At 42.6% G+C, this 12,631-nt stretch overlaps 1 protein-coding gene across 3 annotated transcripts; it reads right to left on the reverse strand.

Annotated features, from left to right (window-relative positions):
• Positions 1–4,034: 4,034 nt before the first annotated feature.
• On the reverse strand, positions 4,035–9,759 carry LOC144462836 (uncharacterized). Of its 3 annotated transcripts, none has more exons than XM_078167487.1 (4): positions 9,186–9,759; positions 7,660–7,770; positions 7,111–7,271; positions 4,035–4,158 (listed from the first exon to the last, which is right to left on the reverse strand). In XM_078167487.1, the coding sequence occupies exons 1-4, from the start codon at positions 9,235–9,237 to the stop codon at positions 4,057–4,059; spliced, it is 426 nt and encodes a 141-aa protein (XP_078023613.1). In that variant the 5' UTR covers positions 9,238–9,759; the 3' UTR covers positions 4,035–4,056. The 3 variants fall into 3 exon arrangements, with proteins under 3 accessions (XP_078023613.1, XP_078023614.1, XP_078023612.1); XM_078167488.1 differs by having other exon boundaries at positions 7,097–7,271; XM_078167486.1 differs by having other exon boundaries at positions 4,035–4,188; positions 7,097–7,271.
• Between the last annotated feature and the right edge of the window lie 2,872 nt (positions 9,760–12,631).

Below are 12,631 nucleotides of genomic sequence, written 5' to 3' on the forward strand. Positions count from 1 at the left end.
TATCCCATGTATTTTGAAAGGCTGCGATCACATGACCAATGTACTGACAGCAGTAAACAAGGAAGCAGTCCCAAGTGCTTGTAAGGAGGCAGACTGGGGCGGTGGATGGTTTCGCCCCTGACTTTCCCCTCAAGTCACATGTTCGGATCCCTCTGAACTTTGAGTCAATTTAAAGTAAATCTTCACCATGTTTCTTTTCCTGAACCTAAAAACAGTAACTTTTGCCTAAACCTAACCTCCATAACTTTATGCTAATTACATACCTGTACGTTATGAGCATAACATCATTCGTTGGGTGCAAATTCTTAGGATATCATACGAACCGTCCTATGAGAATACATTACGATGAGACCCAACAATCAACTATCTTTCTCCAGAGTTATACAAAGGACTTATAAGCTAAGTAGAGGTAGTCTACCTTAAATTGTACAGTAACTGAGTAACAGTAGTTACATACCACCACTGTAATATAAATATGGGAATGTCATCCCTAATCCAGAGTTTTGTAGGAAAAAAAAAAAAACTCCCAAAAAAAAATTCCAAATTTGGAATCTAAATTTCAGTGGTACAGTTTTTGCATTCCAGCCATATCTTCCTCAACTGAGAAGAAACATTAAGAGGAATTCTCCACTAAAATTCTGAGCAGATATCTTGACTATCCTACAAGTTACTAGTGAAGAAATTTGGAAAGTTTCTTTGGACATGTACCATTACTCTGGGTCACCACTGGAATCCATTGTTACTGACTACAACTGCCGTCCTCTGACAGGAAGTAAATATCAACTTTACAGAGCCTGCACTGACATGATATCGATGTTTAATGGACTGTTCCTTTAAACGACTGTTGACCCAGTGGTGGTCCTGACAGTACAGTACACTGATTGTGCTTGTAGATTTATACTGTTGTCACTTTAAAGCTCTATTTGTACAAATACTCTTCGGGCATGGAGAAAGGCTAAACAAAGATACTCCAGCACGTGTACACACTCAATAGTCTCAGCTCTGAGCTGGAGGGGCCACTTTGACAGCTTCCTTACTCTAGACCTTCCACAGGCAAGGAAGCAGGTGCTAGAGGCTACAAACACAAACACACACACACACACACACACACACACACACACACACTCCTCACTCTATCCACACACTCTTATCTCCAGCAGGAGGGCTTAAGATAGAAAGCATGCTGTACAGTAATTACCACCTCCCTCCCTCTCCCCATCCCACTCCCCCATCCTCTACTACTTCTCCACTCTCTCATCTTCCCAACTTTCCCCTCTTTCCTCTCTGTGACTCCCCCCCTGTGGGACATCTTCATCCTCCTCTCCCATGCTTGGGCTCATCCCTCTACCTACCTCCCCCGCCTCCCGCTGGCCAAGACTAAGCCATGTGTAGCCTCGCTGCTGGAATGTTGTAGACAGAGAGACATAAGGCCCCCCGGGGCTTCGTGGCGAGCCAGGCGCAGTTGGTGTGCACTCGATGTGATGCTGCCTCTCTTCGGGTGACAACACCGCATCCTCAGCGGTCGTGCAAACCCAGCCTCCCCTCCAGTTCCCCGCTCTGACTCCCATTCCCCCACCCCGAAACAGATGCTCGGGACGAGGGCGGGCGCCAGTCAGGGGGGACGTGGGTTAATTGGGGTAGTAGTGGGGGTTAATTTCAATTAAAACTTCAACTAATGGAGGTCAAGGAAGCGTCTGCAAACACCTGATTAAAACAAATGGTCCTGCCAGTCAAAACTTTATCTTGGTCAGCCTCCGGCAGAGTGTCCTAGAGTGAGAAAGAACAAAAAAGGGGGAGCAGAAGGAGGGAGAGAGAATGACTAATTGGGGGACACTTGTTAGCGCAACATCTGCAGGGAGATCAGTGAGTTAAGGCTGTGTGCGATTGTGTGTGTGTGTGTGTGTGTGTGTCTGCCTAAACATGTTTATCATGGTTCAAGTGATGGGGATTTCTGAAATCTGATTATTTTTGCAATTAAAGCAACTGATAGCATAGCTGATGTTCTCAGCCAATAATACTTTTTTACTGTTTCCTTGCTGAAAGAAGACTTTTTGAACAAGTTTGAAGCCACTAAACAAAAAAGAGCATAAATAATAACACAACAAATAAGACTCAAACTCACGATTTATTGAGCTTCATCACAACCCAGTATGTAAATGTGTCAAAACAAAGATTTTGCTACTGCCTGCACCCTACCATAAATGGGGTGTGAAAAAATCGTTGGCCTGAAGGTTATAGTTCGAGAAAGGTTATTGCAGTCACATAGATCAAAAGGCAAATTTCATTCTATCTACCTATTGTAAAGTTGACATTCTGGTTTGGGGCTGATTCATGGAGTGTCCAAAATGCTGGAAAAGTCAGAAAGTGGATTTTTTCTGGCCTAACAAATTAGGTATCAAAAACATTGGGGTTCATCCTCTGGGGATCACCAATATCCATACTATATTTCATAGCATTCTAGCCCATGGTTGACAAGATGTCTTGCTCTCTGCCATAGTGCTGGAACCAAGCCAGGCAAAAGTAAGAGGACTGTTTACCATTTAATGACATGCGATGGACATTTTGTGTACATTTAAGTAATTTAAGTGATGTGTTTATGCAAGGAACTTAGAATAAGCGTGTCAGTGGGATAAGCAGTTACCCAAGTCACCAAAAAACTAATCTCTCATTCATTCATCCTACAGGAAGCATAAATGTGCTCAGTACCACTGCAATACAATATTTTCTCTGTACAAATGGAGTTGGTCTGATGGAGGTGAAAGTAGCAGAGGACTTATTGACAAAATCTAAGGCACTTAAACTGATGCAGAAAAGGCACAAATTAGTGTGCATTATTACCAAAATATTACCAAAATGCAAAAAAATGTGTTTGAGGCTCAATATTTTCTAGAAGAGTACCAACCCCCAGTTTAAATATGTTTTTTTTTTAATTGAAGCAGTTCTAATTCAGAACTGAGTCAGACCATTGCCATCCTAAAGAAAACTATGCAAACATCTCATTAGAATATATCCAAGAATACGTTTTCTGCAAATATGTGTGCCCACATTGTTTTTAAATGTAAATAAAATGCCAAGAGTATCTCATACTGATTGATGTAGTGTGGATTCTTGCTTATGAGTGAATGAAAGGCAGTTGGCAGGAGGTGTGTGTTTTCCTCACAGTACCCAGACTTGCTGCGCCACCCTGCTGCCAACCTGCTCTGCTAGGCGTGCCGCAGCAGCTTTCGACATCTGGCGCTGGGCCTCAGGGAGATGGCAGGGGACGGGGCGCCCGCCGTGGCTAAATATGGCGCAGGGTTACGCCACACGTCCCTAATCACTTAGCCGCTGTCTGGCAGCTCACACCAACCCTTTCCCAGATCCCTCATATATCACCACTGCTAGACATCTGTGCAGCCGTTAGGCATTTCTTTTTACTGCCCCCCACCACCTTCTTTTCCTCTTTACTATCCAATGACAGGTTGGGTTTACATCAACTTCTCATCCCATTTGTTTTACAATGAGGAAGATCACCGTGTCTGTGTTGTGCAACTCTAACACGGGAGATAAAATCCTATCATTTACCAGGTGTTCACTTTGCATGTATTTAAGAGTGAAGACCTTCTTCACCACGTGGTTCAAACTCAAACTAAAACATTTCACTATTAGACATCACCATGAAGTGAAAATTAGTATGTCAAGCCCTTCTCACACATGCACTGCGACCCTGAACTCATCTAGACACTACCCAAAGGAGCTAAATGTGAGAACATAAATGTCCTAATCAGTTGGGCCAGACAATAAATGGGCTTTACCCTGCCAGCTCTCTAGTACAAAGTCTTTGTAATGTCTGATTGAGTCCATGTGTAAATAGAGCAGGTGATTGTGTTGCGAGGTTGGGGAAGTCTATAATTTAAGATAATGATTAAATAAAATGTATTAATTAAAAAGCCAACAAAGCCACGTAGTTTTGAGAGTCTAGGACTCTATTTTAAAAAACAACACAGGTTCTTGATTAAAATCAGGGTTGAGCAGAGTTAAAAAACAAGTCAGAGTAAAAGTTCAACACAAGGTTTATTATAAGATTAAAACCCAGCTCAAAGTCTCTCCTGGCAGTCCAAACAGTCCCTTGTACTGGTCCCGCTCTCCAGCCTGGCCGTAAGTGACAGATCCCAAATTCTGGAGGATGAGACAAGGCAACCAGTCACTCTTTGGTTGGGACACATGTATAGGAGACAGAAAATCAGCGGGGATAAATAGTCTGACTAAAATCGTTCCAAAGTTAAAAAGGGAAATTCCTAGGGTCTAAAATCCTGGTTAAAATGCTGATTAAAATGGTTTGTTAAAATGGGCAGAAAGGGTAGGCTACAATTAGCTGCAAGAGGGGTGCATCATGATCACACCCATCTAAAAGCCCACGTGGCTTCCCCTCAACCGTGGCCGATGATAAGTCTTTTCCCTTTGTCTACAGTCCACCCTCCGGTTCTGCGGGCAGGGACGGTTTTTGCTATGGGCTATGTGGGCGATAGAGTTGCCACCCGTCTTGTTTTTCCCAGAATTGTTCTCTTTTTCATCAGCTGTCCCGGGAAAAAAAAAATCTCTCCCGGGACACAATTTGTCCCGTTTTTTGGGGAAAATGCAGCAGCAGCAGGCCAAGGAGTCCATCCAGAACAACGCATAGTGCGTCCAAATTCACACCTGTTCTTCTCTATGGTTTTTCTCCACGACCGTGCGTCATAGCGAGAAACCACGCATATCACGTGAAACAGCGGAATCGTAGTTTTCCGAATGTTTTCACAGCGAAAAAAAAAAAGATAAAGTTACACTAAAATGATGTATAACAGAGCTTTCATACAGCTTTGCACACACATTACTCTTGGATGGATTACTCGCGAATGCAGCATCGCACAGAAATGCCACGCATATCACATGAAAGCGCAGGAGCAGAGCTTTCCAATGATACCACACACATCATTGTGTTGTCATCCCATCACGCTATAAATACAGATTAATTGTCTACCAAATAAAATCCTGACGAATTTCTTTACAATCCATTATACAGATCTTGTTATCAGTCACTTCATATAGTGAGGAATGTCGTATCTTACCACGTCTTAGGCTTGCGTGTGTTTCTCCCTGTCTATCCACATTTGTAGTCCGGCTTTCAAGATGCAAATATCTTCATATTGTCCAGGTGACACTCCATCAAACTTTGTATGACAAGACCAGCCACTTCACCTTTGCACACCCAGACAACTGCAGCCTAATTATGCATACATGACAGGGCCGTAGTCACCATATACATTGAGGGGGACACGTGTAAGATACACGTAAGATACATGTAAAAATGTAAGAATTTAGTAACACAGATTTGTTTTTTTCATTGATATAAAAATTAATATAAAATACAGGCACATAGAAGGACATGGAATGATGGCAAATCTGGTCTCCTATGTCCGAATTTCATGTTCATTGGTCAGTCTTAACTGGTAATAATGGCCGAGCCCTCCGCCTCAAACATTTGGTCGAGTGTCCCTTTTCTTCACAAATCCAAGGTGGCAACCCTAGTGGGCGACCGCCCAGGGCGCAATCTATGTGAGGGCGCCCTCCAAAAAAACCCAAAACTCACCAGTTTTCTAGACTACCGCTCATTTCCATGTCAAGTTAGTGGAGTGGGCACTGGGGCACCCCTATTATCACGTTTCAACCAGCAGCAGAAAGGCAAGGCGAATCCTGGCAGTTGTGGGTTGAACGGCGGTCACAGACAGGAATACGGCAGAGGCTCATAGTGCTCTGCGGCGCAAGATAACGGCTTACCGGCGACAGAGAAGTCCGACTCCAGGTCCAGTAATTTCCTCTTTCGTTGGTGTCGTGACTGCCCAAGTAGTACTTGGACAACCGAGCCATGGCGGCACACACGTATGTGGTGTGTCAGAGAAGAAACGAGCCGTTCACATTTCTCTCTTTTATCCCTTTTTGACCAAAGCAGTTTCAGTGCTGATGCTGAGCTGGTGCTGGCTCTCAGTTGGTTCAACTTGCAAACCAGCTGAGAACCAGTTTGCTTTTCCATGGCTCGAGGTGGTTAGGATGCCACATCATTGCATCACTGTATACGTCAGTTACGTCGAACAACAACAACAACAACAACAACAACAGCAACAACAACGGCGGACCACGTACTTGTGCAGCTGTTACTCCTGGCTCTACGAGGCTTCATCGGCATCCAAACACGGCAGATAGGCTACATCGTATTTGTGCTGCTCGACAAGATTTGTATGGATGGCAATTATGTTCCAGAAGACAGGTAATAACCTAACACGGTTTGTCTCTTACTAACACTCAATGTGAGATTATGTTAGCCTTTGTTGTAAGCTAACGTTAGCTGGCAGAGCTAATTCACAATGCAAATGTGTAACGTTATGTGTACTTATTTAGACAACTGAGGGCTAGTTTATTGTAGTTTCAGCTGGACAAAAGAGGATGCTTAACTCTGTGAAATGAACTCTATTTGAAATGCATGTAAACAAACTGTATGAAAATACAAGTCAGTGATTTATGTGTAACCTCATTTTCTTAACCCATAGAACGTAATAAACTCAATTACACTTCAAATGTGCTGTACATTTCCTCATACATTAAATGTACAGCACATTCACATGCTATGAATGCAGATCTGCAAGACCCTGTTTGTATCTGCACATACACACATTTATGTACAGACACTCATGCACATACACATTTATTTTTCAATACATGCAAAACTTTATTAAATGAGGCATAAGGGTTAAATAGCATGATGGATATTGATTTTAGTATTGATCACTCTCCACTCAACATGCTTATTTACCTATGCATTTTTGTCCTACCCCATGCAGAGCTGGCTCATGAAGCCCATTGCGGACACTGGCAGATTGACCCCTGAACAACACACCTATAACTACAGATTAAGCAGTGCACGGTCGGTTGTGGAAATGGCTTTTGGGAGATTGAAAGGACGGTGGTGGTGCCTCCTAAAAACCTGCCATTAAAATGTTTGTTTTATTTAGTTCTGGTTGTGTATGCTGCACATGTTATGGCTGCTACTCTCCATTGTTTTTGCTGTTTTGTTGCTACTTACCTGACTACTTTTACCTGTGTTTGCTGGACTACTTCATGTCCAAGAAACACACTGGTGTCAGTCTCTAGCTTCTGAAGCAGGGCATCATTCAGGTCCTTGCTGTGCTGCAAGAACCTCTCATCTGCCCTCTCCAGGTATTCCAGCAGCTCTGTGTTGCTGTCTCTCTTCATTTTCCCTGTGTACAAGAACAGAAGAATCAGTTTAAAAGTTTGTCATTAAGTCATAAGTAGATAAACACAGGTTCAGCAGTACAATGTAACAAACGTGTCAGCTCAACAATCAGCACTAGTCTTACGACACAGTATACAGACCTCACACCATATTGGAATGAGGATGTGGGTATAAAAGTAACAGTGACAACTGTGCATAGTATTGCTGATTGGAGTATGTAGCTGCCCTGGTTCAATGGCAGCAGTCATGGGTGGTAGGGGATTGTGTATGAATGATTGTTCATTTATCACAGCACACATTTATATTATCAAGTCATACTTTTAGGTATATCTCCATGTTTACATAGTGTCTGGTGAGACAAACTACTGGATAAACAGCACAACAACTCTTACCTGGTCTGGTCTGGTGGCTTTGACCTGAGCTGCTGGATGGCGTTGGCAAGCTGCAGTGGAGTAGCGATGTTAGCTCCAAGTTAGCATTGCCTTGTTCGATGGCAGGTAACTCTGTAGACCACATGAAAAACAACGCTTTAAACAGTGACTTGTCCCCTACACATTATGCAATGTTTAGCCAACTGAAAGTGGGCAGGTAGGTGAGCCCATGGCTAAGTAACTTGCTAACGTTAGCTAATGTTAGCAAGGCTAACCTGTTGATCACTTAACATTAAGCCAAGCAGACATCACAAACAATAGCTGTGTCCCAATTTAGGACTGCATTCTCCGAGGGACGTGGGCCCTTAATTGTGACACAGCTGTTATCTGAAGAAACTGGTAAAACTAAACAACAACTAAACAAAAATAAGATAGTTGCGAAGATGGGAACAGCCATTTCTGTTGTTAAAAGGTGTACAAAACTCCTAACAAATAGTTCAAAAAAGCAGATAATTCAAGCATTAATATTGTCGCATATCGATTATTGTCCTGTAGTATGGTCAAATGCAAAAAGAGATAAAATAAAGAAACTGCAAATGGTACAAAATAGAGCAGCCCGTGTTGTGCTAAAGTGTGATTTAAGAACAAATGTTGCTGTAATGCATGAAGTTCTCAGTTGGTTAGTGGTTAAAAACAGACTTCTCTATTCTCTTCTGGTATTTTTCAGAAATATTTTTGTTACAAAAACTCCATCTGTATTATATAACAACTTAATCTTAAGCTCAGAGAGACACAATTACACAACCAGGCAAGCAACAGGAGGAAATTTTACACTACCCAGAGCAAGAACCAATGCAATAAAACGGACAATAATGTACCATGCAATACAAGAATGGAACTCTATACCAAGTCATATCAAGCAAGAGAACAGCAAAATCAGGTTTAAATTTTTATTAAAACAGCATCTTTTAACAAAGAATATTTTATAAATAATTTTAATAGTTTATGGTAAACTGCTGGGTAGTGAAAGTTTGTGTTTGACTTGCCATTGATATGTATGAGTGTGAGAGTGCTGGATGCATGCAATGGTATGGGATTTACTGCCTTTGAGATAAGAACTGGTGTTGGCTGTATGCATGTGCAAAAGTGAGCAAATGTCATATCAATGGGAAATCAACTGGTAAATTATTGTGTCTCTCATGAGGGAATATGGGATGTCACTCTTACCTTTCTGTGGATAGTACAGACATTTTGTAGATTATGTACATTCTCATAGCTATCTGTCATGAAGTGAAACTCAAACTTGGGAGCTTGTCCTGTCTGTATTTTGTGGTCTGGTGTTTGTTTGCTTATTTGTAACTGTTTTTTCTTTTGTTTTCTGTGGCATCATGTGATGTTATGTTGTATGTTGTATGTACACTAACAAAAATGTATATGTGTGATGGCTGTGGACCCCAGGAAGAATAGCTACGGTTTTCCGTGCTAATGGGGATCCAAATAAACCAATAAACTATGTGCAAGGTGAAAATGTTTGAAAAGAAACTTACCGGGGTCCGTTTGCGGCAGCGTTATGCTTTTGTCCACAATCGCCTCCAGCATTGCAGCGGCTGAGTAGCTCAATAACCCCGCCCCCTTCCCTGTGACGTATGTGGTTCATTCTTCTAGTCCAGCAAAGAAGTGGTGCCACTCTGGAACCGGTTTTTCTGGCCCAGAGCCAGTTCTTTTGTCGGTCGAAACAGGAAAACCGAAAAATCCAAATTAAGCACTGGCCCCGAACCAGCACTGGCGCCGAGGGATGGTTCGCCCAGGGCGTAAAACTTAAAACTAGCCAGGACCGCCTCTTTCCGCAGGTCCCACGGTCCAACACTGGATCTGCCTGGAGGATACAGAAAGCACAGCCGCCAGTCCCCCACCAACGCAGCAGCACAAATATTCTTTCCACACCTGTCTGGCCCCGCAGCCACAACGCGTGTGGGTGCTCTCCTGCAGTGGTGGTGGTGGTGATCTCTCTTGGTGGCTGGCTACTCGCTTGGGTCCTCTGTCTTTTGTGCCGCTCCCTGCTTTACTGCCGCTTACAAAAGAAAATTGTTACACCTGTGCTTGCCACCACCTGTGGCTCCTTGCACTGATTACCCTACTGCCTGGGGCGAGTCCGTGTACAGTTCAGGGTCAGTTCGGGAAAAAAGAAACACTAGGGGAGACTGGGGTAAGTTGAGCCAAAGGGTAAGTTGAGCCACCCCTTGTCGCTAGGAAACCGTAATTGAAATTGAGCATGTGACCAAATATTTAGGAGGAAGGCATCATTTTATGGAGTCTGTGAAGATAAGACCCACATGGGTTAAGTGGTTAGAGATTTATGTCCAAAAAAGCATTTTTCACTCATGAAAGTGAATTTAGTCTATCATAAGTTTCATGGGGATTGTATTTAGACCAAAATAGATAATTTTTAATTTGTTTTATACATCAATTGTGGTATCTATTAACTACAAAATTAGGTAGTACAGCTAGCATGAAAGTGCACCATTTTAGCTGTGGGGGCTAATAAAGTCAATATGGTAGCTATGGGGTAAGTTGAGCAATTTGAACAGGGGTAAGGTGAGCCGTAAGTTTCTGAGAAGAGGCAAAGCTGGATATGGTAAACCAAGCTTTACTTTCAAGGAGAAAGATGAGGGATTCTTCCCAAGAAGCGATGTAATCGCAAAACTCCCCAAACCTCAGAGTCCCAGCAGTTTGTTTTCCCCTGCAACCTGGACAGGTGGGATATTGAGTAAAGGGACAGGTGAGATATGGATGGAAGGAGGGAGGGGGGTGGATGGAACGAGAGTAAGATGGAGGGAGGAGTTCAGAGAGGATGAAGGAGGCCCTCCTGTCAGCAAGGACACCAAACTAGGATTCACGTCTACGGATTTAGTTCACTGTTTTCTTTCCAAAAACACAGCTGTTAAGGTTCTCTTCCTAAGCGCCCTTTAAGGCATTCTCAGGCCTATGTTAAAATGTTTTGAAGTTGTTATATGTAATAATAATTTAAAAAAAGATTTGTACCTGTTGAATTGTGTATTATAAATAAAAATACACATGGATTTGAAGAAGCGTCTTATTTAATTCAGTAGAGACATGTATAACTGGAGGGAGGGAGGGAGAGAGGGTAAGTTGTGCCACGAGACCACTTTTTTTGGACATGCTATATTATCAAAACAGTTATGTTTACACTCATTCTGTTTGTTTGTAAGGATGCACAACATCCTGAAATATATGCACATATATTAGTTAGCAACAAAACTATAATAGCCTTGATGTAGTGATCTTGAATATGAAAAGTGGCTCATCTTACCCCGGTCTCCCCTACATGCAATTTAACATAAACCCCAACTAAAATAACCAAACACTGCAAAATAAATAAAATTTTATCCTTCATAGTTTTAGTGTAGTTTTGGTCAACGGAAATTCAAAAACATATTAGTCATTACTTGTTATCATTATGTTTTCTAATAATAATTATAATGATAATAACTTAGACTTATATAGCGCCTTTCAAGAGACCCTAGGACGCTTTACAACAACAAAAGTAACAATCTAGCAACCAAAAGCCAGGGTGAACAGGTGTCTTTACAGTGCAGATTTAAAAATGTCCGGGGTTGGCGCCTGTTCCAGAGGGTTGAGGCTGCCACACTGAAGGCTCTATTCCCGAATGTTCGCCTACTGGTGTGAGGGACATTGAGGAGACCCAAGTCAGCCGACAGCAGGTTCCGTGAGGGGGTGTAATCAGTGAGGAGGTCCGATAGGTACCGTGGGGCAAGGTCATGGCGAGCTTTATAGGCAAGGAGGAGGAGTTTGACTGGAAGCCAGTGTAGGTGTTTGAGGGTGGGGGTGACGTGCTGCCATGGCTTGGTCCAGGTGGGAATCCTTGCAGCTGAGTTCTGCACATACTGCAGTCTGTCCAAGACTTTGTTGGGGAGCCCAAACAGGACTCCATTACAATAGTCCAGGCAGGAGGTGATAAACATAACTTAATAACATGCCGAATACTTTCTAATTTGCAACATGTTAGTCTGGAGGTGTGAAGTTGTGTCTTCTCACAGAGTTGGTTATTAAAACTAAACTTCCATCTCTGTCAGAGAAAACTGATCTGAGTTCAGACTGTTACAACACAGCTACACTCACAGATAACCGAGCATCCTGCCTGCCTGTCAAACAGTATCAAGCCATAAACCTTCTGTAGACCTTCCGGACCTAAGTGGAGTCCTGCAGGGATCAGCTGTGAAGAACAGCGGCCGGTGGCTGCTTACTCCACTGCCGTTCAGCGGCTAACAAGTGGAGCTAACTGCTAACGGTCACCATTCCAACTAACAAATTTGACAAATCCATCCAGCAGCTCCACCATGCACAGGCAGACACACAGCTGCTTATTTACTGCTGAATTATAGGTCACAACTCGCAACAATGGCTGACACTCCTCTGGTGTGAAAGTGTTTTTGCTGGCTCAGAAAATATCGTAGCACAGACTGTTGATTGGAGTTTGCCAGCCTGTTGCACATCTGGCATTTGAAGAATATTGTAAGCATGACTGTTCTCATCCACCACTAACATTTTCATCACATCTTGTCAATAAAAATTAAACATAGATTTCGTCTTAATTTTTATTATTGAGATATTGTTTCAGCTCGTCATAGTATATTTAAATGAAATTCAAGGTTTGTCATCACCATGTTTCTTTTCCTAAATTATGTAACTTTACTTGCTAAAACCGTAAGACGCCCAGCCATGTTTCTTCTCCTTAACCTAAGTTAATTACTTGCCTAACCTAACATACGTTGGTTGAACTGCTATCATCTCACTCTTTCCACAGTTTGCTGTTTTGACACCTCCTGTTCCTTTTCATACTTGTCCATTTTCAGCTGTTGCACAATTTAGTTTGTTTGTCTTATCCATATCTTAACCACTGGTGTTCTGCCCCATTTGCTCTTCTCACCTTTCCACTCTGTCTTTCCATACA

The sequence above is a fragment of the Epinephelus lanceolatus genome, chromosome 4 (assembly GCF_041903045.1).
Source record: "Epinephelus lanceolatus isolate andai-2023 chromosome 4, ASM4190304v1, whole genome shotgun sequence".
In the NCBI taxonomy this organism is placed as follows: Eukaryota; Metazoa; Chordata; class Actinopteri; order Perciformes; family Serranidae; genus Epinephelus; species Epinephelus lanceolatus.

Excerpts from the sequence above, each read along its gene's own strand:
- LOC144462836 (XM_078167486.1), bottom strand. The coding sequence starts at position 9,237 with ATGCTGGAGGCGATTGTGGACAAAAGCATAACGCTGCCGCAAACGGAC. Across the intron at positions 7,771-9,185 it reads GCTGCCGCAAACGGACCCCG|AGTTACCTGCCATCGAACAA; the intron begins GTAAGTTTCTTT and ends TGTGGTCTACAG. Across the intron at positions 7,272-7,659 it reads AAGCCACCAGACCAGACCAG|GGAAAATGAAGAGAGACAGC; the intron begins GTAAGAGTTGTT and ends TCTTGTACACAG.